Here is a 26,040-nt window from a genome sequence, read left to right on the forward strand (position 1 = left end):
AAAAGTATTTTTTAATTTCTCTTAAAATGTTGAAAAATAATATATATTTTAAAAAAATGAATGTCTATTCGTTAAGGAATTTTTTTAATTGTGACATTGCATAACAATGTTTTAGATATTCTACTTTCTCTATTGATTTCAAGTTATTTCGTTTATTGCCACATCTATTTTCATGTAACATTTCTATCTTTATGCATAAAAATATAGTTCTTTATGCATGTTACTTTGGATTCAATTAATGTAATTCGGTAAGACAAATATTCATTGTATCATTACTAGATATAACTAGCAATGAAATGACATATCATTGAAATAATTAACAAACAAAAAATATTACTTTTTAGATCTCCTTTTTCAAAAAAGAGAGATCAACTCCACAATTAATAATTTATGGTAAATTATAATTATAATTATGGTAATTTATAAATATGATTCAACATTTGAATTAATAAAAACGAATTCTATAAATAATTTATTTTAAAAAAAATGCATAGTATAAAAGCAATCTAAATTTAATAAAGTATGACAAGTGATAAATTTTTGTTTTGAATTTATATTATAATTAAGTAATAATGTGTCACTTTTCAAATTGATCTTTTCAACATTAACAATAGTTATGGTTATGTGAAGTTATTACTAAAATGACGATAAAGATTTAAAATAAAAATTTTAATATATCATAAAATCAAAATAATAATAAAATTTATCAGGGAGTTAAATCAAAATTTGGTCCAACCTTAAATATATTTAAACTTATAAATTATCATATTTCAAAACTTATTGAAATAAGCTGAAAATAACTTATAGATATATCATAAGGTGTTTTCTTAACCTTTGCAAACTTTATACGAGAATTATATGATAAGATCAATTCAAATAAATCCTTACAAATAGGACCTTAAGCAAATATAATTTATTAAGTATACAATCTATTATGGTGGTTCTTTACACGTTCACCAAAAACTGATGGATCTCATAGAACAAAAAAATATTGCAAGATGATTTCTATGACGAGGGGTCTAGATCCGTAAGGGCCGTAACCAATTGCGTCCAATAAACTAGTCAATGGCTTTACTAAGAGAATATATTGACGTTCCGACTGGATCTCCTTCTGTATAATACCATCCACCCTATCACATTTTTTTTTTAAATATTCTCTTGTGAGAGGTTAAAATCACCTCATTTATCTAGAGGGAATGACTTGGCTAATTGATAAAACATATGTGTGAATGATGGTAAATAAAAAAATCCAGTCACTTTTAGTTATAAGTATTCGCCAAATTAAATTGATCCAGTGAATCAACAATAAATAAAGTCAAAACAGACCAATTAATATGTATTTGGAAACTAATTAGGAATTCAGTTTCACACTTTTCAAAGTAATTTCCTACTTTCTTAAGCAGAAGTGACCCAAGAAAATTGTTACTTTTCCATTGAACACAACCACACAATATAAATTAGTCAAGTTAATTCAGTTAACTTTTTGGATATATCTTCTTCTTCTTTTAACCTGAACCAATCAATGTCCATGAAATATGATCAATTTAAATTTGATTTTACCTTAAAGACAAAGCAATCCAACCTATGAATACCCTTCCTTTGGGTAATTGCAGGAATTAAAAGTGAATAAACTTTTCATGGATTAAAAGTTTTTTTATGTTTTGAAGGATTAAAAATTTATTTAATTTTTCATTTTTTAAAGGATTTAAATTATAATTTTTAAATCTAAATTTTGAAGAAAAATATTTATTTTCGTTCAATGTTTACAACTTTCTGGTGGCAAATTCAATGCTTACAAAATTTTCCATATATTTTGTATTTTCCCTTTTGTTGTTTTATATTTTTAAATAGACAACTTGATGATCTGTCTTGACCCAATTATATTGCTATCAACTTTGATCGTGTTGGCTTCCTCAAAATGAGCATACATGACCTGAAAATTTGTCATCATTAGTTCGAGTTCAAAATTCTCCTAAATTCCACTTTGATCGTTTCTTGAACAAATAAGTTTTTAATTTTTTCTTTCTTGTTCATACTTCATACCTCTATTTTTTTGTTGTTGAGTTTTATTTTTCCCTGAGTTTTCAAACCTCTATATTATAATATGGAAAACTAAAATAAACATGGCAGGTACCAAATCCTATCAATCCAATGGCTTTTTCAAAAATTACAAAACATGTAAGTTATTATACAAACAAAGTGATCTATCTATTATTTCATAAGAAGAACGACAACATAAAATTTTGGCGGGATGAAAAGTAATTTGATCAATGAAAAAGAAAAAGAAATCTTGCTCAAGACTAATTATTCTAAATGTCTTTTCACAATAATTGAGGGAGAAAATACGTCTTCAAATAGAGTGGATCTAAAACAGTATTGTTGCATAGATCATATTTATAAATTCTCTTATTTTTATCCATAAAATAATCTTTTAGTACTAATAAACTTTCATTTAGTTTATCAAGTTCTGAATCTTTATTTATCCCCTCTTTCTATTTTCGTTGATGATTTGATTTTTTATATATATATTTTGATCATTTGAAACTTATTTGTTTTATCTTCACGTCTTTGAATTAGATATTGAATCGTTATATAAGAATCCAAAGATAAAAAGAGAAACGAAGCATAATAAATAATATTTTAATTTCAGTATTTTTATTAATTAAATATTTTTATTACTTTGATTTCATATTTAGAAAATTATTAATAAATTTTTATATTTAGATTCTCTTTCTACATATTTTTTATTATTATATATTCTATATTTTTTAATTTAATGTTGTCAATCATAATTTACGGGTTTTTCTTACTGATAAGAAAATATAATGTACAGGTCTAATTTTTCTTATTGAATCTTTTTTAATTGTTCATATCAGAAAGGAAATTTATCTTTTACTAAAATTAAAGTACGCCATCAATCTTAACCGGTGAAGTTGAAAAATTGAAAAATAAAATATTATATAACGTGTGACTCAATCTCAAACATTGGTACCATGTTCTCAAATTATTTAAGCTCCAATTGTTTTTTGATTGAATATTATCCAATTTGGCAATTTTTGAATCATTTATATATATTTTATACATGCAAAAGTGAATGGAATCATAAATATCTACGGGAGGGATCCGAATCATCAAACATTTGTTTCCAGCTTAAACTAACTATTTTTATTCAATGTTTTAAAATTTAAATCTCACTGAACAGGTTAATTTGTGGTTGAATCATCACCAGTGATTAAATTTATATTTTTAATGTTATTTAATGTTTTAAATAATATAAAACTGTGATAAATTAGGATATAAAAATTATAAATTAATATAAATAATTATATTATATGTTTGATAAGATAAAAATTAATAATAATTTAAAAATATTTTACAATTATATAAAATGTTTAAATATGTGTTTATTTTAAAAAAATAAAATAAAAACATTATATAAATGTTTATCTTTGATTATGATTAATTTTCGTTAAAAATCTGATTAATTATATTTAGTAAAATTTATTCTTCCCATCACAATTTTTTTTATCTATAAAACTTATTTGATAGAATATAAATGGTAATACAATCACGATACATTTGGATACAATTCAAAAAAGATCTCAGAACAAGCACTTGAAAATGGCAGAAACCAGTGCGGAGGCATATCGCCCCTTAGTCACACACATACGAAAATGACACTACAAAAGTAGCAAGTGATCCACAATAGAAGGAACAAAATAAGCATACCTTTTATTTTTTATTCGTGTATCACCTCTTACGATCACTGATCAATTCACGATTAAAGTCCTTATAAGAGACTTGGAAAGTTTTTAAAATACCTTCTCTAATATTCCTTCTCCTCCAACTAATTTTCTCTTCCTCTGGGGCAGAATAGTATTTAAATTAACTTTAATTTCATTTTTTTTTGTTAGAAAGTTTGAGAATTAGTATATCAACATCAAAATAACAAACTGGGAGAGTGTATATCTAGTTCAATTTTGTTTTTTCTTAGAAAGCTTGAGAATTAATTAGTATATCAACATCAAAATAATCAGGGAGAATGTATGTGACATTTTTAGTGTCACTTCTGGGATGGATGAGCATGGATGCGGAATTATTGTTCTCTCAAAAGGAAAAAGTCGCACATGAATAAGGTGCAGCGAAAATTGCTTAATATATATCCTTAATCCTGTTGAAATTTCAAAGTTTTATAGGAAGGGAACTAAAAGTTGGGAGGGAAAAACTAGTACAGAAAGCAGATTCTTGTTCTTTTAGGTATAGATCCAATTGCAGATGTTAGTGTAAATCAACTATGAAGGACGGCGATGAATTTGCGGTGCTAATAATAAGTCAAATTCTTCACGGGATTATTCTATCACTCAAAAGAAGCTTTATTCATAATTCGTTTGCTTCCATATAACGTGCTCTTTTAGCATAGTAGTGACCTGCTACTTCCTATTTCATATATTCTAGGTTATCACTCTCTCTACCTAACCAACTTGCTGTTAGTATAATTTTTTCTTTTAAAAAAAAAAGATGTTAGAAATTCAGGTGTGAACTAGGAATGAATATCATCTCCACATGAAGTGTAAACTGAAGAAAGTTATGTAAACTAATTGTATTGGGGATTTTGGGTTGAAAAGTGGTGTTACATTTATTGTTGTGATTTCTTTCTTGATGGTACGTTTAGACAAGGTAAAATTAAAAAAATATAAATATTAACATATACACAAGTAACCCAACCACACACAAAGGTGGTTCATTCATACTGCTCTCTTTCAGGAACTTTGAAGGCATTTAAAGGTGGATTGCTTTCTTTCAATTTGGTTTTCTTCATACATATAAGAATCCCTAACCACTTGTTTGAGGTACCTAAGATTAGAATTTATATTTATGTTTGAATGAGAAAAAACAGATTGAATATATATATATATATATATATATATATATATATATATATATATATATATATATATACTTTGTTTGATTAAATTAAAGAGAGATAAAAAAAAGAAAAAAGAAAAATAAATTGACTTCTAAAAGAAATTCATTTTTTTTCTTCTATTTTTCTTCAATTGATATATTTTTTTTAAGAAAATCAAGTTTCTTATATATTATTTTTCATCCTACTAAGTAATCACATGATTTGAAGATGTTGAAAAGTTAAATGTGAATATGATAAAAACAATTTTTTTTTTTTATAGTAACACCTTATGCTTTGTTTGAAATGAGCTGAGTGAATATCGATGAAAGGAATAGGGAACAATGGAAAAAGTGAAAACCTATTCTTTCCACCATTTGGTATGCTTTGAAGAGGAAAGGATGCAATGAAAAAAAATGTAAAACCCACCATTTTTTTTACTCTGTTCACTTTTGGACCGAATGAGGTGAGAATGTTGGTTTTGGCTTTTGGATACTAAAAAAATTTAAATTATCCTTGTTTTGTATACTCTTTTTGTATTAGGAATATTTATGGTAATCGCATAAATATCATACATAAAAACAAAAGCTAATAAATTTATCATAATAAATTGTGATAAGATAATATAAAAATTAAAGTACTATTAATACATTGTACATAGCCTATTTTCTAATTTCATAATTCGTAAAAAATAACCTCAATCCAAATCAGATTGGTGTTATGAGTCGAGTTATAAACAATCCTAATATAGATTATCTTATCCAATAAATCTATAATTAGGATATTCCAAAAATGAACTCAACTAATTGTAAGTTCGTAATTTACTTTGAAAAAATAAACCCGACTAATTCCGGTTTTGTTCATCCCCACTTTAGATTATATATAAATCGAATTATTTTAGGAGTTATCATATATTGAAGCGGGAAAAGGTTAAAAAAACATAGTATTCTTTTCGAAAAACCAGTTTAGGATGTAACAAAATATTTTTTTTTACACACTGCGTACAAATTGGTGCGAGACAAATCGTCAGAGAAGTATTAGTTCTAAACTTAATTATAATTTATATCCATTTTTGTCCTGTAGCTAAAAGTCTAAAAAGACATTAGCCATACAACCTTCCGTGTTTCCCTCTTAGGAACAGTAGAATCAACATTTGTTTTGGAATAATTTACTTAACATAATTATCTATGCTTAAGAATCCAAGAAGATAGTTTTCTCGTCCTTCAGATAAAACCATAAAATCAATCTGAACTCAATACCTAATCGTGTAGTGGTCTATCATCAATAATATTCTCTTCAAAGCAATTTGTCAGGTTTTTTTTTTCCTTACAGAAAAAAAATTTGGTTGGTATTTTTTAGGAACTTTGCATATTTAAGTAAAAAAAACTTAATCAAACATTCATTAAATAATTTGTTTCTATAATTGAAAAAAAATAGGATTAAAAACTATATATATCCTAAAAGAATAATTGAACTAAATTAAAAACTGTTTATGGACATATAATTTTTCCAAATATTTACCACCCAAGTGCTTATATTTTAAGATAAGTTTAAATAAATTGCAAAAAAACTCTTTCAGCACACCTTAAATTAAGCCATTACTTTAGATCGAAAAACATATTTTCTTAAAAAAAATATTTTACACTACAAAAAAGTTGTGGAGTGTCATCTACAAATTAAATATTGCAACATATAGATACTTTTGTTTATGTTAAATACAACTCGATCTACTACTCCTATAAAGATATTAAATCTAATTTATTCTGTATCGATGTTTCTCTTGCAGCCTTGTAGTTTGCTGCATTAATTGTTTGCCACACTTTGAACAGCATTTTCTTGCTAACCTCCTTTATGATGTCACCCGTCGTCGTCTTAAATAAGTGTTAAGCTGTTTTAGATATATAAGATGCATTAATTGAGTGTAAAACAAACAAACACACATATATATAAGTCCACCTTTTATATATAAGAAGTTTAATTAATACAGTACGGTTCTCTTCCTTTTATATATAAGTCCACCTATCCATTATTAATTAACGTGCTTCCTGTTTTCTTCCAATGGTCTCTATGCAGTTGAATAGTCTCCAACTCTCCATTGTCAAATTCACGTTTTGCTTTTAGTACTTGACTCTAATAATAATATCATGGTAGGTTGGTGGTTTAGAATTTAGATTCTATGCCACATACTTTGTAACCGATTTCAGCATTATTATAGATTCTTCATCCCTTGCCAGTTGCCACGTTGAATCTTGTGGCAGTTTTGTAGAAAAAAAATATTTGCAATATGTTTGTGTGCTTTCTAATTTCTCAAATTCTTATTGAATATGTTGACTGAGAACGATTACTTACTCCACTCTTCTTAAGTTAGGTCGTAAAACTTAATTTTGAAAGTCTAAACTCCAGCCTATATAATTTAGATTTTGATCACATACATTTCTATACTTACAATTAAACAAAGAATAAGTTTTCTTTTTTCAAAAGAATAAATTGTCTCTTTAAAATGTTTCATCAAATTAAACCTAATATGCCATGTTCAATATAATTTTTTGACGAGCCGTTGAAACATATTCTGCTTAAGCAAAGAAAAACAAAACTATTCTTACTCCATCAATGTCAAAATAAAACTCTCCGAAAACAGAGGCGCGCGTTTCTCTTTTTCATTGCATGTTTTTGAGGGCTTTGTTGCAAATTGTTGTTATAGATTACCTAATAATTTTTACTAAGATTGATGGCTTTGACTAAATCTCACTACTAGGAAAATAATTTTTTAAAATGCGTATTCTAAGACAATTCTCATAAATCATCTTAGAAATAAACATATGACATTTTTGTAAATAAATGTAACATGTTTAAAACGATTTTACAAAATTTATCTTAGAAGGTTGTCATTCTAAGACGGCTTTTAATATTTTTTACTTACAAAAACAAGCACGGTTGTTCGACTTCCACTCTCACTCAACACTACACATACAAATGTGCTTGTTCAAATCCAAATTGGAATCGAAATCGATTGCGCAAAGATGTCATCGTGCAGCTTCTTCATTGTGGGGCTCTCTAGCGCCTTTGAGAAGGCAAGGAAGTTCGCCTCCAGGTCGTCGTGCTTTAGGTTCTCCGACGATGACAAGTTGTCGCCATCGTTGCATTGGCCAAAGGCACGGCAAAAAGCCTCGTCCTCCGCCTCGTTGTAGGAGTAGTTGGAGTCGGAGTCGGAATCAGAGAAAGGGACATTTTGTTGGGAAAAGTCTTGTTGGTCTTTGTTGTTCGCCATTTTGAGAAAGTGATAATGTGATAGGATAAGGTGTGCGGGAACACACAAAATGTTATACCAGTTGCTACTTACTATTACCTAGCATTGCAAACGACGATAAAGAGAAACACAAGAGAAAGAAAGAGGGTTCTCACCAAATGACGTCTTTCCCTGTCGTCTCATCGAACGTGTGACGGCAAGTGAATGACACCTTCATTCCCTCGCCGCCCACTCCAGTGGACTACCACCACTAACAATACTCTCTGACATTGTCGTTCCATCCCATGATGAGATTAGCGTGGTTTGCTCCAAGTTTCGTGTTAACTCATTGGCAAGTGCACTAAATTGTTTGAAATAGTAAAGTACTTGGAACAATGACTTTATTTGTATTTAGATTGATACAAACTCAATTTACAAGTAAAAGATAAGAAATTTAAATGTAAAATTTAAAGAAAGTAAGAGAGAGGAAGGATAAGAAATTTAAAATAGAAGATTATTAGATAAGATAAAAATTAAAGAGATAAGAGATTAAAGTAAAAGATAAAAAATGTAGAAGATAAAATAGATAAGATAAGAAAAATAAAATATAAAGACTATGATAAAAGATGAATTCAAAATTTAAAATATGTTAGAGTCTAACATGCCTAACTACCTTTGATGCAATATTATATTAATTTTTTTCTCTATTTAATGTTTTCTCAATTTCTACTCACATCTACTAAGACACTAAACCCTCATCCCTTACGATGAAGAACCTAATTTATCTATTTTCTCTCTCAAATTCTTTTACAAAGATAGAATAGTAAATTGCATGAAGCATGTGATGAGAATCATGAAACTGGCCAAATACAATCTAAAGGCCCAAGTGGAGAAGGACGAAGGCCCAAGTGGAGAAGGACAAAGCCCCTGAGTGGAGAAGGATGAAGGCCCAAGTGGAGAAGGATGAAGGCCCAGAGTCAAAGACACTATCAAGACTATTAATTGTTGATGAAGGCCTAAACTAATTTGAAGGCCCAAGTTAAATAAGTTTTTAGTTATAATTTATTTTTATTGTAATTTTGGCCCAAACTGTCTAGAAGGCCCATGTCTATTTTTATCTTTTTGTTCAGATACACTATAAGTATTTGTTTTTGTTTTCAATAAAGAAACTTTTGGCATTTTCATAAAATTGGGTGAGAGTTTCTCTCTGGGTTCCTTGTTGAACCAATTATCAGACTTATCAAGGTAATCCTTGTGGCGTCTACCCTGACTTATCTTCCTTCACTGGAAGTGGCGTCTATCCTGACTTATCTTCCTTCACCGGAAGTGGCGTCTACCCGGACTTATCTTCCTTCACTGGAAGTGGCGTCAACCAAAAACTCTACAGCCTGTATCAAGCGATCCGCCCCGTAAGATTCACATCAGCATGAAGATACGTATGTAGAGGCAAAACAAAGTCATTGTATCCCTAGCAATAAATTATTTAGATGCATTTTCCCACGTAAAAATTACCATTTCCCGATGTATAACCCCTAAAACTAATGTATGAATGATTAGGCCACACAACAACAATAAAGCACAGGAAGGAAAGGCATTACATTAAATAAATAATAAAAAAAATATTACATTACAAGGGCATTTAGCTGCTAGGCTCCCAATAATGAGGTTTTAGCCTCTCATTATCATAAGAGACTTTTACACTTTAAAGGCTGATGTGAATAGAAGAAGAAAGATAGATAGAGGAAGAGAATGAGATAATAAACATAGATAGAGAGTTTTTCCTATTTGAGATACTCAGACTTAAACATGTATTCATTAGAAAACTCTGAGTCTCGGTGGTGTGTAGGGATTGGTATCCGATGTGTATTTCTCCTTTACTTCATACTCCTTTTATAGGTTTAAGGTAGTTTAATTTCCACGCGATCTCGCAGTTAGCGCGGGCTTTCACGCTAAGCGCACCTTTGGGCTTCTTCGCGCTAAGCGTGAGTTGGCTGCTAAGCAAGGAGACGCATTGGACATGTCTTGCGCGCTAAGCGAGCTATTACAATATTCAACTTTTTCTTACAAACTTTTTCTTCAAGTTTTTGGATTAATTTTTCTCCAAAGCACTTGAAATTTTCTTCTTTTAACTTCTGTTAATAAAAAACTGAAAGATATTAATTTCTTTATTATTCCATTAAAAACAACGGTAAAATAAAGAAATTACAATCATTCTTAACCAATATTAATTATTAAATTAACTCAAGTTTCACAGTTATCACTTCACCACCTCGGCCTCTCCAACTTCCCTGTCAATGATCCCTCTATTAGACCCTTATAATTAATCTGTTCTTCTTGTTCTAATTCTAATATTATTATTCAGCTTTGTGTATTTTTTTCTTTGCATATTTTTTTTCTTTGCAGTTGTCAGGCGGAGCCATGTGATTCAAACTCGTCTAGTTCAAATCCTTTGATCAAAGATAGGTATAGAGAAGAGAGAGAGGGGAAAAAACAAAAGAGTGGTGGTGTTGTGTCATGTGTATGTTTAATTTTGTCATGTGGTGCTAATAATATGTAAGGTGAAGATAGAAACAGGTTTATAGCATAAAATGTTTGTGTTGGAAGAATTGGAGGGTTTAAAAATTAAGAAACAAAGGATCACAATATATAATGGCTTTCTTAGACTATCTTGATTTCGTCCTTTCCCGTTTCAGTACTGATTTCTGCTTTTCTTGTGCCATTTTCATGCGCGGGTACCTTTGTTTGTTTTCCTTTTGCTCAACTCTCTTTATTTTAAACTGCACATTACATACAGGAAGAAGCTTGAGGTTTAATATGAATCAGTCTCTGCTGTGATTTTTAAAGGGGGAAGCGAAGCTTGAAAAACAATTAGAAGTATTTTGGTCCAAAGACAAAAACTTTGGATTCTATAGTTCCTTGGAGGGAATCTATATGTTACTTTGTCTATCTATTATCATTGAGGTAGAATTATGCAGGCCTTTATGTTTTTGTTGACCGGGGTGCAAGAACCATATATTTTGCATCTTTCCTGTACCCAAATAATATGTAAGAGAAAAACTGATTTTTAATTTGTTTGAAGGGTTTCATTTGATTTTCAAACAGATTGATTTGATTTGAAAAATTCTACCCGTCAATTTCTTAGTTAAGATTATCACAACAGCCCATTAAATATTAATATTAAAAATTGTTCAATCTAATATATATATATGCCTTTACTCTTCCCACATTCTCTAATATTTTATTTTGACTACTTTTATTTATGAAGTGGCGAATTTTACTCTCTTAACATGCATTTGATATACTTTCTTATGATTTTAATATCAACCGAATAATTTAATAAGGTGTAAGTGAATATTAAAAATTATTTTTAAATAAATGTTTTATATTTGAAGTTCAAATATATATATATATATATATATATATATATATATATATATATATATATATATATATTATAATTATTATTTCTGGTAAACCCAAGATATATTCTGACCATGGAGCAATTGATTAATTTTTAAAAATATTGAAATATATTTAAGAAAATGATTGCTCTTGACAGATGTTTTTCTATGCATACAGCCTTACAAGTTACAAATCAATCTCCTGACCACATATTTTAAGAAACTAAGTAATATCTATCAACTATATCACACTATATTAGTTTTATAAATTATTTTAAACTGAAAAAATATATAAATTAAATTCAAAACAAAACATATGTTTAAATTTTTTAACGAGTTTCAATCATACAGCTGGGTCACCTGGGTGGACTCAATTCCCGTTGCCACAACTCGTGGAACACTAATACAAGGATTCGGTTGGATGAAATTCCAAGATTCCCCACTACATACCTTTATTATATATTTAAGTCGTATTATTTCAAGAATGAAATGATTTTAATCTATTATTTTTTTTAAACGAATTACATATATTATTTTAATGTTTCAAAAATTAACTATACATTCTTTATTTTATTATAATTTTAAGCATTTTATCTAACTTAATTATACATCTTCACATCATTTTGAACATTTTATATTTTTTATACTTTTTAAGTTTTACATTAATTTTAAAAAAATGCATAACACATGAAATGCTTAATAATATATTATAAATTAATGTTTTTGTGGACCTGTAATACCAACAATTTCTATTTTGAATTGCAGAATTTGTGGACTAGTAATACCAATTTTCTATTTTGAATGGCAGATTCTCTTGGATGAAATTTAAACCATCAAAAGTGTTTCATTTACATCATGGGTTCGAAGAAAAACAGGGGAACGATAAATAAAGTCAACAGGAAAAAAAATCTGCATGCCCAAAGTCTACTGCTTCATGACTTTTTTTTCCAAAAGTACCACTTTGAATTAAAAGATATAACAAAATCTTTCTAGATTTTTTCGAGAAAATTTAAGAATTTAATTTTTATATATAGTTAGTGTTAAAAACTTTACATTGTTTTAAAAGAAGTTATAAATGGCCCTTAAGTAATGTTTTTTATAGCATTATTTATAGAAGGACCCTTAAGTATATATAACTGTATGTATGAGTTGTTGTAAATTTTTAAGTATTTATGTTTGATTTTTATAGTTAAAAAATATATTATAAACATATTATCTAACATACTATTTTGAATATCCTCTTTGTCATAGAAATTACGAATTTTCATGTTTACTTCTTACTTCCATCGTTCTATTATAGTTGTTGTATAAGAAAAAAAATTATTCTAAAAGAATTATCATTTTAAATTTTTAATGTAATATTAATTATTTTTTAGTTTATATCTCTTATAATATTAATGATGAATAATAAAATGTATAAATGAATTAACGATGATATAAGATTAATTTTATAAATTTTTTTTTTCATCTATTTATTATTTTTTTTGTTTGTATAAAACAACTTAGGATGATAATTATTTTATGATAAAGAAAGTATTTAATAAATTATATTTATAATATTTTGATTTTCAAATAATTTTAATTAATAAAAAAATATATTAGATGGAATGTATTATAAAATGTCTTGCTAATACTTCTCTTTCTACAATAATTTTCATAATATTAAACTGCATTTGAATGTCTTTAATATACACCAATTACCTAAATTAGGTCCAACCGTCCAAAACTTGAAGCTAATGGGGAGCCACATTTGATCATATTAACTGTTCTGTGAAGTGTATGTTACTCATCATTGACATGTGTAAAGATTCACTATTCAGTAGTCATTAGTCAATACATACATTAATAATGTAAATTAGACACAGACCACAAAAGAAGTAGATGTGAATGCATCTGAAACAGAAAACTGTCTTGGGTGCTGCCAATCTGCTAGGGCTCGAGTACCTGCCTCCTTCAATTGAATCTCTTTTATTTTATCATATATTTTGAGAAGAAATTTTAATATAACACTTATTATTATTAATGCAATACTAAGTAATATAAAATTTAAATTTTGATTGGTTTTTAAAATGAAATAAATTATATTAGAAGAAAAATTTTATGCTTAATATCTCTGACAAGAATTTATCATTATTTTTTATGTGACAATTTTATACCAATATCATAATAAAAAAAAATATTATTGATGTAGTATTTATACAAATTTATAAAGAACATTATATATATATATATATATATATATATATATATATATATATTATATATAAGAAAAATACACTTAAATAAAATATTATGTATGAAATTTCAAGAGAGACATCGTAGTGGTGACTATGAGTAATTTTTTTATTGTGTCACACATCCAAAAGTTAATAACATTTTTCTCAACTTGTTGGTGCATGAATTTTGAGATCAAATTCAATGATTCATCACAAATTGAATCCAAAATAAAGAACAAAAATACTTTTATAAACTTCATTTTATCATCAACTTTTATTTGCAAGAGACATCTAAAGACGCACTCAATCAGTATATTACCAACCCTCCTTGTAAAGGTCAAACCTGCTGTTGGAATAAGTCTTGAAAATCTCCTACAGTCTACTGCAATTCCTCCAAAATACCTCCTCATAGTTCCCAAACCTTTTTTCTGCCATTCATTACAGAGCTATTGGAATATTAAAAATAAATTTATTAAATAAAATTGCGAATATAATTAGTCTTATATTTTATTGTCTAAATTAGCTATCTATAATTAGATCTGAATACATTTAATTAAATTCTTAATTTTACTAAAACATACTTGGCGCATTTCCTAAAAAAATTTGTTTGGTGCATAACATTTTTTAAGGAATGGTGCATAACAACTTAGGTATTCTTCGAGTAAGTTTCTTTAGAATTAATTTTAAAAGAAAAAAAAAATTTCTCCACAAGTTAAAATTAATTTTTCAATAATTAATTTGTAAAAGTTTTCTCATATAATTTTTTAAAAGATGAGAAAATATCTACAAATTAACTAATGAAAAATTAGTTTTAACTTGTAGATAAACTATTTTTTTTTTCATTTTTTTCCTTTTAAAAGTGTTTATAGAGAAACATGGCTCTTAAGAAGGGCAATAAACAAACAGAACAATACAGCATATATGTAGATAAAATGCAGAACAATGCGCAAGATTAAAAAATTTCACACTATTCATCAATTGATACATATAGGTGGGAATAGGTTTGGCCGTTTGAGGTTCTTTGGCCTAATTTAAATCAGCTTTAATCTAGATTAAGCTTTTTATGGAAACAAACAAAATCAATATTTATAAAAATATATTTGATTAAAAAGTCAAACTTAAAGTTATTAAAAATATTTTTATGTCCAATCAATTTTTTTAAAATAAATATAAATAATGTTTTTTTAATGGAATAAATAATTTTTTAATATATTAAAATCATATACTTATTTATATTTTTTAAATAAGTATTTTTGGTCAATTGTTAAGTATGTTAACGCGCGTATATAAAAATAAATTATTATGAATATATGTCAAACCAAACCTTAGAAAATAACATATATCATACGAAAAAGTTAGACTGAATTCTTATACAGATTAACCTATTTATTTTCAGTTCTATACCTTTCTTTGAATAATAGTAATTTTAAATTTTATAAGTGTTTTTTTTCTATTGACCTATTAGTCCAATAGGTCACGGCGTAAAATTTTTAATAAGAAATAAATTTTTCAGTAGATTGACAAGCTAAGTCAAACTTTAAAAAATATTATGCTAAATAAATAAAAAAAACCTATGATAAGTAATATATATATATATATATATATATATATATATATATATATATATATATAAAATAAATGAATGCATACAAATAGTATAAAAAATAATCAAATCAAGGAATGAATTAAACCTACTATCCTTCCCCAGAGATATTAATAGTAAATGCTTATTTAAAATTAACCAATAACCCTTTAAGTAATAATAATAAGTTGTGTCTCTTAATCAAATAATTTAAGGTTCAAATATGAATGATAATTAAGTATAAAATAAATCGCATTAGGAAAAAAAATACTCACCTTATATTTCAAAAAAAAAAAGTAGCTAAAACTTTCTTACTTTATATTATAAAAGATATAATTTTTGTTCTATTTTTTACAACGTTCAAGGTTTTGATATATGTATTAACAAATACAATCAACATTTTGAATTTCATAAAATGTATTATATAACTTTTTTTATATACCTTTTGTGTCTCTAATTAATTAGATTTTTTCTCGTTAACCATACCATAATAACTATTCCTAAAATGACAACTGATTTAGAATCATTTTTCTTTAAAGATTTAGTTGCACATTTTTACCATCCAATTATAATCATTTTTTAAATTTTATTATCCAAGATTTTTAATTTTGTGTATTTTACTATTAGGTTGGCAATAAAATAATTTCATTTTGAAAAAATGATAAATTTTTTAAGTAACATGTCAACATCAGCAAATGCGCAAAAAAATAAAAACTAATAAAATTAAAAAAAAAACTTGAATGATAAAATTTATAAAGGTGATGCTTCACAAAATTAACTTAAAAGCTAGTTAGAAGCTTATAGCCAAAAAATTAGCTTATTAAATTATATTTTTATAAGTATTTGATAAAAATAGTTATTAAAATAATTAAAAAGTATAAAATGATTAAAAAATAATAAAATTATTATTTATTTAAAAAAATCTAAACATAAAATTTGATAAATATAATAAGAATAAAAAAATATAAAAAAACTAGAATTTAATATTTAAAAAAATATTATTTCACTTGACGTTTAAAAACTTCTAGAAACTATCGAAAAAATGCTAAAAAAATTTATTTATTGAACCATCAAACAAATTTTTTAGTTAATAAAAACATAAAAAATTAATTAAAATACCTTATCAAACATAACCAAAATAATAAAATTTGAGTAAAAAAATATACAATTAATTTTAAAACTCAAACTGAACCCGTTTTTGAAGATGGAGAAAAGCTGAATATGGTCAAAGTGGTTTTTTCAGCCAAAATTGGAGTGGGGTGGGATAAGTAATTGAGTATACATTAAATTGAATTTAATTGCAATACCTGCTTAATTTATTTTAAGATTTAAATGAAACTTATTTTTAATATTTATTTAATTATTTATAGCAAATAAAGAAAAGGAAAAGATAATGACATAATGGTGATGATCAGGGACCCATGTGGAGTTGGAAGTGTATCCACAGAGCACAGCGTGAGGTCTATAAATTGTGTATTGTTTTATCATAGTAGAGCATAGTAGCAGCTTCTGAGTTCTCTCATTTCTCGTCTTCACTGAGAAAAATCCTTCTTTGTGCATGCTCCTCGTTTCCATCTAAAGGGGAGAGGGGGTGAGTGAGAAAAAGTGAGTGAGGTTTCTAGCTTCTACTGTTGAGTAAACATGACTATGGAAGAGGGCAGGGTAGAGAACGAGGACTACACACAAGATGGAACTGTGAACATTAAAGGGAAACCTATTCTTAGATCCAAAAGTGGTGGTTGGAAAGCTTGCTCCTTTGTTGTTGGTAAACTTTCTCTCTTTTCACACATGTCATCATTTTCCTTATTAACTATAAAGTTATTCTCTCAAACGTGTAGTAATGCTGTTAACAAACCACTCTTGCTAGTTAGGAGTTAGTATTTAGTACCCTCTCCTTCTTCCACCCTTTAACCAGACACAGACACAGCTCTTAGTTTCTTTTTCTTGTTCCCTAGACTGTGGCTGATTCAAGATTTATTAGCTTTTTTAATGCACATATAATCTTGTCCCTTTTACTTTGAATTTAATAAGTAATCATTCAACGATATTTTGAATATCAAAAAAATCATAAACCATTTTATCAAGTCTAAGCACAGGTTTGCTATATATATAACTTAACGATGATCTTGAGTTGGACTAATGGTCTTGAGTTCAAGTCTTGACTTAAGAAGAGTTTGTTTCACGTGGTAATTTTATCAGCTTAAACATGATTACTTCTTGTAAACATATGATTTAGATAAAAAAAAAGTCTAAGCAAATTTTGAACTCTCTTAAAGTTTAAACACACACCCCTTTGTTATGTTATCGCAAGCTTTCAAAACTATGCCACTCCCTAAGATGGATATTTTGATCTGGTATTGTTCTTCCAATTTCAAAACTTACAGCTTCAATTATACCATATTCTGCTGTTCTCTGCAACTGCAAGATGTTGGTGAGAAGAGAATAAATATCTTTGATTTATTTTTCCATTTTTTACCATCGTCCTGCACTTAGCATTAATTAACCGAGGAGAAGATTTCCTGTTTTCATGCTACAAATTGGGGCTTTGCTTAGCTGGGCAGCGAAGTGTTGTTGTACCTACAATATATCAGTCCTTCCATAAATATCTTTTGTTTCGTTCTTATGACATAGTACAAAATAAAAGAGTTGGTCACACACTTTTTTTTTTTCTAATCTCATATCTCTCATTCACTTAAAATTATTTTAACAATTTTTTTAATCTTAGATAACCCTTGTTTTTCCTGGGCAAAATTTTTTCTTTAGGTGTTCTTATCCATACACGTATTATTGTATACATCTTTTGTACACATGTAAATGAATGAATCAAGTCAATAAAATATGCACACATCCTTAACTTTTTCGAAATAAATATTACGTTGTCCATATCATATTAAAAAGAGTTAATATATAATCTGATAATTAAATTAAAGTAACATCTTATTTCCCTTTTAATCGCTAAAAGTATTTTTTTGGTAGTGACTCCCAAAAGTATATGTCTACAAATTAGTCCTCCGAAAAGTAAATTTATTAATAAATTTATCTAATAAAGTTAACAATTTTCAAATAGAGTTTGATTTGTATACACTATAAGTATTTTTTTACACTATAATCGATATAATTTTTAAAGTAGTATAAAATTCAACAAAATTACCGTAAGTAACTATTGGTAATTAGATGACAAAAGTTAAAATAATATATTATCAGTGAACTCTATGAAAAGAATATCTGGACAACCAAATGTTTTTTAACACCAAGAGAAAAAATTGAAAAAAATATAATTATGATATATAATATGATATAATAAAAAGATTGATACTGAAAAAATAAAAAATATTAATAAAATATTTAAAATAAATAAATTTTTTAAATATCATTCCTATTATATAGTTAATCTTATTTTGAAAAGATTAATTTGTAGAACATACATATGAAAAGTTTTAGAATATTTTTCAAAGGTGTCCTAGTCCCTCTTGTGTGTTCTTCACGGGAGGTTTTTTCTTTGTTATTTTCCGCATCCCAATGGGTCTTGGAAATGCATGGAAGCTGGACTTGTCCTTCTCCAACTGGTTCTCTCCATGGTAGTGGTGGTTGCTTGGTGGGCTCGTGATGTGAGAGAGAATCACAACTTGTTCATCATTTAGAGCAAGACATAAGACATCATATATTAATTGGGATGTTTATGTCTTTATGAATCGTACGAGAGAGATGAGCCATGGAACCACAATTCCCCCCATTTTTTCCATTTCGTGCCAAATTTCTGAAATCGTAGGACCCAGACGCATGCATCCCATCATCAACCCATGTTTTGAATTTTTTTTTTTGTAAATAAATGTTTTTAAAATCAACACTAATTAATTTATGCTTTTCCATCTCTTATAAGTTATAGTCTGGAAAATATTCTTAAAAATTACTTTTGAAAGTATTTTTTAAAAACTTAAAACAGAATCGAACAAAAGCCTTGTTACTTTCAAGAAGGCCAAATATTGTATGTTAGCTGGATTACATAATGCGTGATATTTTGACGGAATATATCCAAAATGAGTTTAAAGTTAACTAATAAAAAACCACTTATTGCAAACTTAATAGAGTTGCATTAAGTTTGCAACTCTATGATATTAGGATCAGTATTCATTTCCAGTAGTGGTACTGTTACCCAACTTGCGCTTGCATTTAATTGTTGGTCCCTCTTAAACTTCCAATTATGATGAAAAATTTGCGTACGATAATATCATTTAATTTAATTAAATAAAAGTATTTTGTATTAGGATACAAAGTTGTGTCTTGCGAATCATTAAGCTTGTTTCTTGCTTTTCCCTAGGTTTATAATGAATTTTAAAATGTTCACATCATAATTTATATTTATTTTATAATAATTAAATTGTCATACAATAATTTGTTAACCGGCACTGGAACTAAAACTGTGGATAAGATTTTTATATAAAAAATTGTATAAAAGACATATTTTCTGACCCCTAATAATAGCCTAATACTTCCATACTATTCACTAGCCTAGGAGGTTGTAGTATGTGTTCGAGTGAGTATTTGTAAAATAGAAGTTATAAAGATGATTTTGATTAAAATTTATTTTGAAGTGAAATAATTTACGTTTGAATATGGTAAATCAAACAGTCAACACACGATATATATATATATATATATAATATTTTAGGTGTCTTTTAATGTAAAAAGAATATTCTTTTGTAGTATTAATGAAATGTATAATTCGTTACTTCATTTTATTTTAGTTTTGCATATGATATGAAAACATATTAAATTATATAAAGCAAAAAGATGTTATTCGAAGAATATTAAAAATATATTATTATTCAAAGATAGTGAATATATTATTCTAAATTTCTAATTAACTGACTAAAGGCTTTGAAAATAAACAGTTGACATACTTAACACGCTTCTAATACAACTGTCACCAACACTAGTCCTTAAAATTGTATAATTAGGTTGATATTTCATGAGGTCACGTATCTTCTCTTTTCCAATGTACATGTAACTTGATTCACCAAAATAAGGACATTTTAATCAACCTAGTCTCCACAACATACATGTCAAAAGGAAAGAAGCAAACAGTGACCTGGCTTGACACTTAATTAAATCAACAATTTAACTCGTATAATTTTGAAACATGTAGAAAGCTTATTGATGTTTGAATTTGATTTGATTGTGGGTGCAGTATATGAGGTATTCGAAAGAATGGCTTATTATGGGATATCATCAAATTTGATTCTGTATCTTACAACAAAGCTTCACCAAGGCACAGTTTCCTCTGCAAACAATGTCACCAATTGGGTTGGTACCATTTGGATGACACCCATATTAGGCGCCTACATTGCTGACGCTTTCCTTGGCCGCTATTGGACTTTTGTCATAGCCTCCACCGTTTATCTCTCGGTTAGTCTCTCAATATATTATTTCTTTTACCTAGTTTTCTGTTTTTTTGCCCCCACAAAGAGTTTAATATCAATTCATTCATTTAGCTTAATCTCTTTTTAGTATAATCCAATAACATGTTGCTAACACATCTTTCAAATAGTTTGACTCCTCATATTAATTATTGTTAGCGTGTTCATATGTCACAGATAATTTAGTCCAGGCATTGAACTCTTGTCACGAAATGAAAACATGTAGAATGACTAAATAGGTCTCGAGCTTGACAATTTTAATTAACTTTATTAATTTGTGTATATTCATCCCTCTAATCTCACATGGGGAGTGGTTGAAAAATGAAGCTAGGTGGGACAGATATAACTCATATAAGTTTGAAGTTAATTTCCTCTGTTAAGATCCGTGAAGGTTACATTTATACAAATAATTTTATATTTAATTATTAGTAGTTAAGGAGACAATTGATTATTTTATTATTTTTTATTTTAAAATTTCATAAGTGTGAGGGTGAAGCAGAATAAGATGAGTGTAGGTTTATAAATATTAATTCTAAAATGATTGATTTTAAGTCAAACTACACTGTCCGCTTTTGGTGAATCCAATGGGCCTGGGTGGCATTATCACTACATTTCAACTCCCCACTCCCACATGTTAGAAACTTAGACAAGTGTCTCCCAAGATCCTTGATGCAAGTTGTTCTGAATATAAAAATGACCATAAAGATATATATATATATTAGATCTCGATATTTTAAGCCCGCATATTTTGACCATAAGTTTGATTCTATAAATTTAATCCTAAATTTGACTGCTATAGGGTATATACTACTTGTTATGACCTTAATTTGAATGCATTATTGCTACCAATTTTTTATAAGTCATTTAATCTTATATTAATATATTATTTAATAAATTTAATTATATTAACAATAATTATATTTACATAGACTAAAACACATGTTTAAATTTATTTAATTCATTATATACATGTTCTTAAAGTCTAAATACTTATTTCATAATGATTGCAAGTTTTTATATATGTATATATATAAGTATTAATTGTTAATAGATAATATATAGCTATCTATGAACTTTTTTTTAGTTGTTTCTCTGGTTATATATATACATGGAATCTCTTGTGTAAATTAATAAGAAAAAGTCTTATACAGATTGCATAATGAAATTATTGCACAAGATTAATTAAAATGATCTAGTATTTAGATGCTAAATATTGCATGTCACCAGCTGATTATTCTACACAAAAATCTGTCAAGAACCAACCAACCAACTGAAGCTACTATATACTGTAGGCTAACACTTTCAAACTTTTGGATCAAAGACTTTTTGGCATTTTTTATTGGAATGTTGCTAGTATGATAAGTGGACAGTAGCTATCGATGGACCAATAATACACTAATTCCCGCGTTTGATTAGTGATTCGGGACAAAAAAAGAATCTTGGAGCTCAACCAGTGATTCGGAATTTGACTTTTGAAGATGAACGATTAATGAGATGGTATACTATTTCTATGACAATGATATTTAATAGGATTTGTGGAATATTTATAGACTGCTAATTTGATATTAAACTACTTAAATTCTAATAAATATAATTAATAGAGGACTAAAATTCTAAACTTTGTATACAAGAAAAGTTAGAGTAATATTTATCAATTATAAATAATGGTTTACACATATAGAGAAAGAAAGAGAACTCACTAAAGGATAGTATGTTTTTACATAATTATATTAATACTTTTTTTTACAGAATTAATCATCTTTTATATAAGTCCACTGTTTGAATAAATTTAATTTAATTTATTTTCAGCTTTATTTTTTTATATCATGAATTTATCATTATGTTTGATATATTAAGTAGCTGTTATTGCAGTCAAATTATTTATTAAATAAGTATATGTAATTAAACAATAATAAAAAATTCATGATAAACTAAAATTGAGCTTTTGTTACACACTGATTTCTTCATTATTAATTTTCTAAAGTGAATCTCTAATAGAACTTGGATAGGACATGTTATAATATTGGCAAAGTATTAGAATTTGACCTCATGACAGTGTTGTCTAAGAAAAAGACATGAAAGGTAGTAGGAAAGTGTCCCCGTCATTTTCTACTGTTTCTAGTTTGGTTCAAAGCATGTGGCATTCTTTTTCATACTTGTGACGCTAGTGGACGGCGCTTTTCATGGTTGTGTGTGCATCTTTCTAAAAGTATGAAATGTTTTTTAAGGTCCACAAATACAATATAGGTTATCATGTTCTTGTACCTGCATGAAGTCCAAAACTATATATCAAGCTCAAGTCAGGGGATTGGGACAGGGTGCGGTTGTGGGGCTTCAGAGTGAGCCACAAATAAAGACAATTAACAACTTGTATAGAAGAATCGAATAGCAATAACAAAATTTGTCTAAATAGTACTAGTAAGTATTGTGCAAAAGATGGATGGATAATAACATATAAACTGAAAATCGGACACGTGTTTTAAATAAAACCTTGTGTATATTTATAATTAATATAAAATCATTTTCATTCTAGTCTTAGTATTTTTCACTTAATAAATCCAATGATATTATTCAGATAAACTTTTTAATATTGATAGGTTTTTTTGGAATCCATGAAATGGGAGCTCCTGTGCTTTACGCCTTTACTTGCTTGTAAATCGTAATACTGTTCCTCAATCTAACTTCTACCCAACTTGCATATTTGGATTGAGTGTTGCTTCATAATTCTTGTTCTTTTAACCTCTACCCAACATTTATATATATATGCATAAAGAAAAAAGGCGTTGTAGAATAATCTCAATGATCTCATAATATAATTATCTAGATTGAGACATTAAAGACAGAGTTAGACCCATAATGTAACAAATTTTTTACTACATAGGATAACTTTTTGGACAAGAAAATGATGGTTATGCATACTGTTCAAACTGCCAAATTAATTCGTTGGGGATGTTTGATCTTTGATGGCAGGGTATGTCTCTGCTTACACTGGCAGTGTCCCTTCCTAGCCTGAAGCCACCTCAATGCTTTGAAAAGGATGTGACAAAATGTGCCAAAGCCTCCACACTACAGCTTGCAGTGTTCTATGGTGCACTCTACACTCTAGCAGTGGGAACAGGAGGAACCAAGCCCAACATCTCCACCATAGGAGCTGATCAGTTTGATGATTTTCACCCTAAAGAGAAGCTACACAAGCTATCCTTCTTCAATTGGTGGATGTTCAGCATTTTCTTTGGGACACTCTTTGCAAACAGTGTTCTAGTTTATATCCAAGATAATGTAGGGTGGACTCTTGGGTATGCTCTTCCAACTCTTGGCCTTTTAGTGTCAATCATGATATTCGTGGCTGGCACACCCTTCTATAGGCACAAAGTGCCTGCAGGGAGCACCTTCACTAGAATGGCTAGGGTCATTGTGGCTGCTTGTAGGAAATCAAAAGTTCCTGTTCCTAGTGACTCTAAAGAACTATATGAGCTTGACAAGGAAGGGTATGCAAAGAAAGGGAGCTACAGAATTGACCACACTCCAACATTAAAGTACAAATTTCTATCCTACCTTTCTCCTTTATGGATAAATTATTACATGGTCGTGACCAATCTCCACATGACATCTTATTTCATTTTTCAATTCGTAAAAAGAAATTAATAAAATGTGATTGAACATGTGGTCTCAGATTATGTAATAATTTCTCCACTTGACGATCCTAGTTTTACAATGAAATTTATGTTCCTAATAAAAACCATACATATATGTGCAGGTTCCTTGATAAGGCCTGTGTGAAAACAGATTCAAACACTAGTCCATGGATGCTGTGTACTGTTACTCAAGTAGAGGAGACAAAACAAATGATAAGGATGATTCCAATCTTGGTTGCTACATTTGTGCCTAGCACAATGATGGCTCAGATAAATACCCTTTTTGTGAAGCAAGGTACTACTCTAGACAGACACCTTGGAAGCTTCAAAATTCCCCCAGCAAGTTTGGCTGCCTTTGTTACCGTGTCCTTGCTTGTGTGCATTGTGCTCTATGACCGTTTCTTTGTGAAGATCATGCAAAGGTTTACCAAGAACCCAAGAGGCATTACCCTTCTTCAGAGGATGGGAATTGGCCTTGTAATCCACACATTGATCATGATCATTGCATCTGGGACTGAAAGCTATAGACTCAAGGTTGCAAGAGAACATGGCGTGGTTGAAAGTGGAGGGCAAGTTCCTTTGAGCATATTCATTTTGCTTCCTCAGTTTATACTTATGGGAACTGCTGATGCATTCTTAGAGGTTGCAAAAATTGAGTTTTTCTATGATCAATCCCCGGAACACATGAAGAGCATTGGAACTTCATATTCCACAACTACCTTAGGCCTTGGTAACTTCATCAGTTCCTTTCTTCTCTCAACAGTGTCAAATATCACCAAGAAAAATGGTCACAAGGGGTGGATTTTGAACAATCTGAATGAGTCTCATCTTGACTACTACTATGCATTTTTTGCAATATTAAACTTCCTCAACCTCATCTTCTTCGCGTATGTTACTAGGTACTATGTATATAGGGTTGAAGTTTCAGATTCCATAGACAAGCTTGCAAAAGAACTGAAGGAAAAGACCGTGTCCAACGTTGTGAATCCAAAAGACTAGTTGATTGGGGTATCTAAGGGGAGAAAGAGGATTAAGACCGTGAAAAGTTTCAAAACTACTTTATGTACAAATTTGGATGGCCAAAGAACTAGATATGTGTGTGTCTGTGGGGGGTGTGTGCGTGTTAACTTTGGAGTGGTTTTGGTCATTGGAAGTCACTTCAGAAGAGAACCTAATCAAGTTATTATAGTTATTGGGGGTCGTTTTAGAAGCATGTGATCATTTTTCCTTACCTTTGTAACCTTCGAGAAATGTCACTTGCATCTTGAAAAAAACACAAGATTGGAAAAAGGAATGTAATATGTTTGAAGTTTTTCTTTCTAGATCTTAATTTTCGGGCCATTTAAGCTTTTCTTTAGTCAAGAAATTGTAAAATAAAGGTTGAAGACAAAATCTATCAGGTTAGATTTTCATTTTCATTCCTCCAATAAAATTGCTTTTTTATTATAAAGCGAATTCTTTTTCTGCAGCTAAAGATTACAGGAAACTGATTTTTTTTTCTATTTTATTTTTTATTTTGAAAAGTTTCTACAAGAAACAATAAAAAAAAATAATAAAAACTACTTTCACCATTTTCTACACAAATTTTTGAAAGCAGATCGAAATAAATAAATCATGATAAAGTTAAGTACTAATTTAATTACCTATATTCTAGTTTCTA

General features: G+C 28.3%; 1 protein-coding gene across 1 annotated transcript; it reads left to right on the forward strand.

Annotated features, from left to right (window-relative positions):
- The first annotated feature begins 16,826 nt into the window (after window positions 1–16,826).
- Window positions 16,827–25,772, forward strand: NRT1-3 (putative nitrate transporter NRT1-3). Its single transcript, NM_001348653.1, has 4 exons — window positions 16,827–17,093; window positions 20,517–20,734; window positions 23,716–24,281; window positions 24,503–25,772. The coding sequence occupies exons 1-4, from the start codon at window positions 16,970–16,972 to the stop codon at window positions 25,377–25,379; spliced, it is 1,785 nt and encodes a 594-aa protein (NP_001335582.1). The 5' UTR covers window positions 16,827–16,969; the 3' UTR covers window positions 25,380–25,772.
- The last annotated feature ends 268 nt before the right edge of the window (window positions 25,773–26,040 follow it).

The sequence above is a fragment of the Glycine max genome, chromosome 10 (genome assembly GCF_000004515.6).
Source record: "Glycine max cultivar Williams 82 chromosome 10, Glycine_max_v4.0, whole genome shotgun sequence".
In the NCBI taxonomy this organism is placed as follows: domain Eukaryota; kingdom Viridiplantae; phylum Streptophyta; class Magnoliopsida; order Fabales; family Fabaceae; genus Glycine; species Glycine max.

Excerpts from the sequence above, each read along its gene's own strand:
- NRT1-3 (NM_001348653.1), top strand. The coding sequence starts at position 16,970 with ATGACTATGGAAGAGGGCAGGGTAGAGAACGAGGACTACACACAAGAT. Across the intron at positions 20,735-23,715 it reads CCTCCACCGTTTATCTCTCG|GGTATGTCTCTGCTTACACT; the intron begins GTTAGTCTCTCA and ends CTTTGATGGCAG. Across the intron at positions 24,282-24,502 it reads GACCACACTCCAACATTAAA|GTTCCTTGATAAGGCCTGTG; the intron begins GTACAAATTTCT and ends ATATATGTGCAG.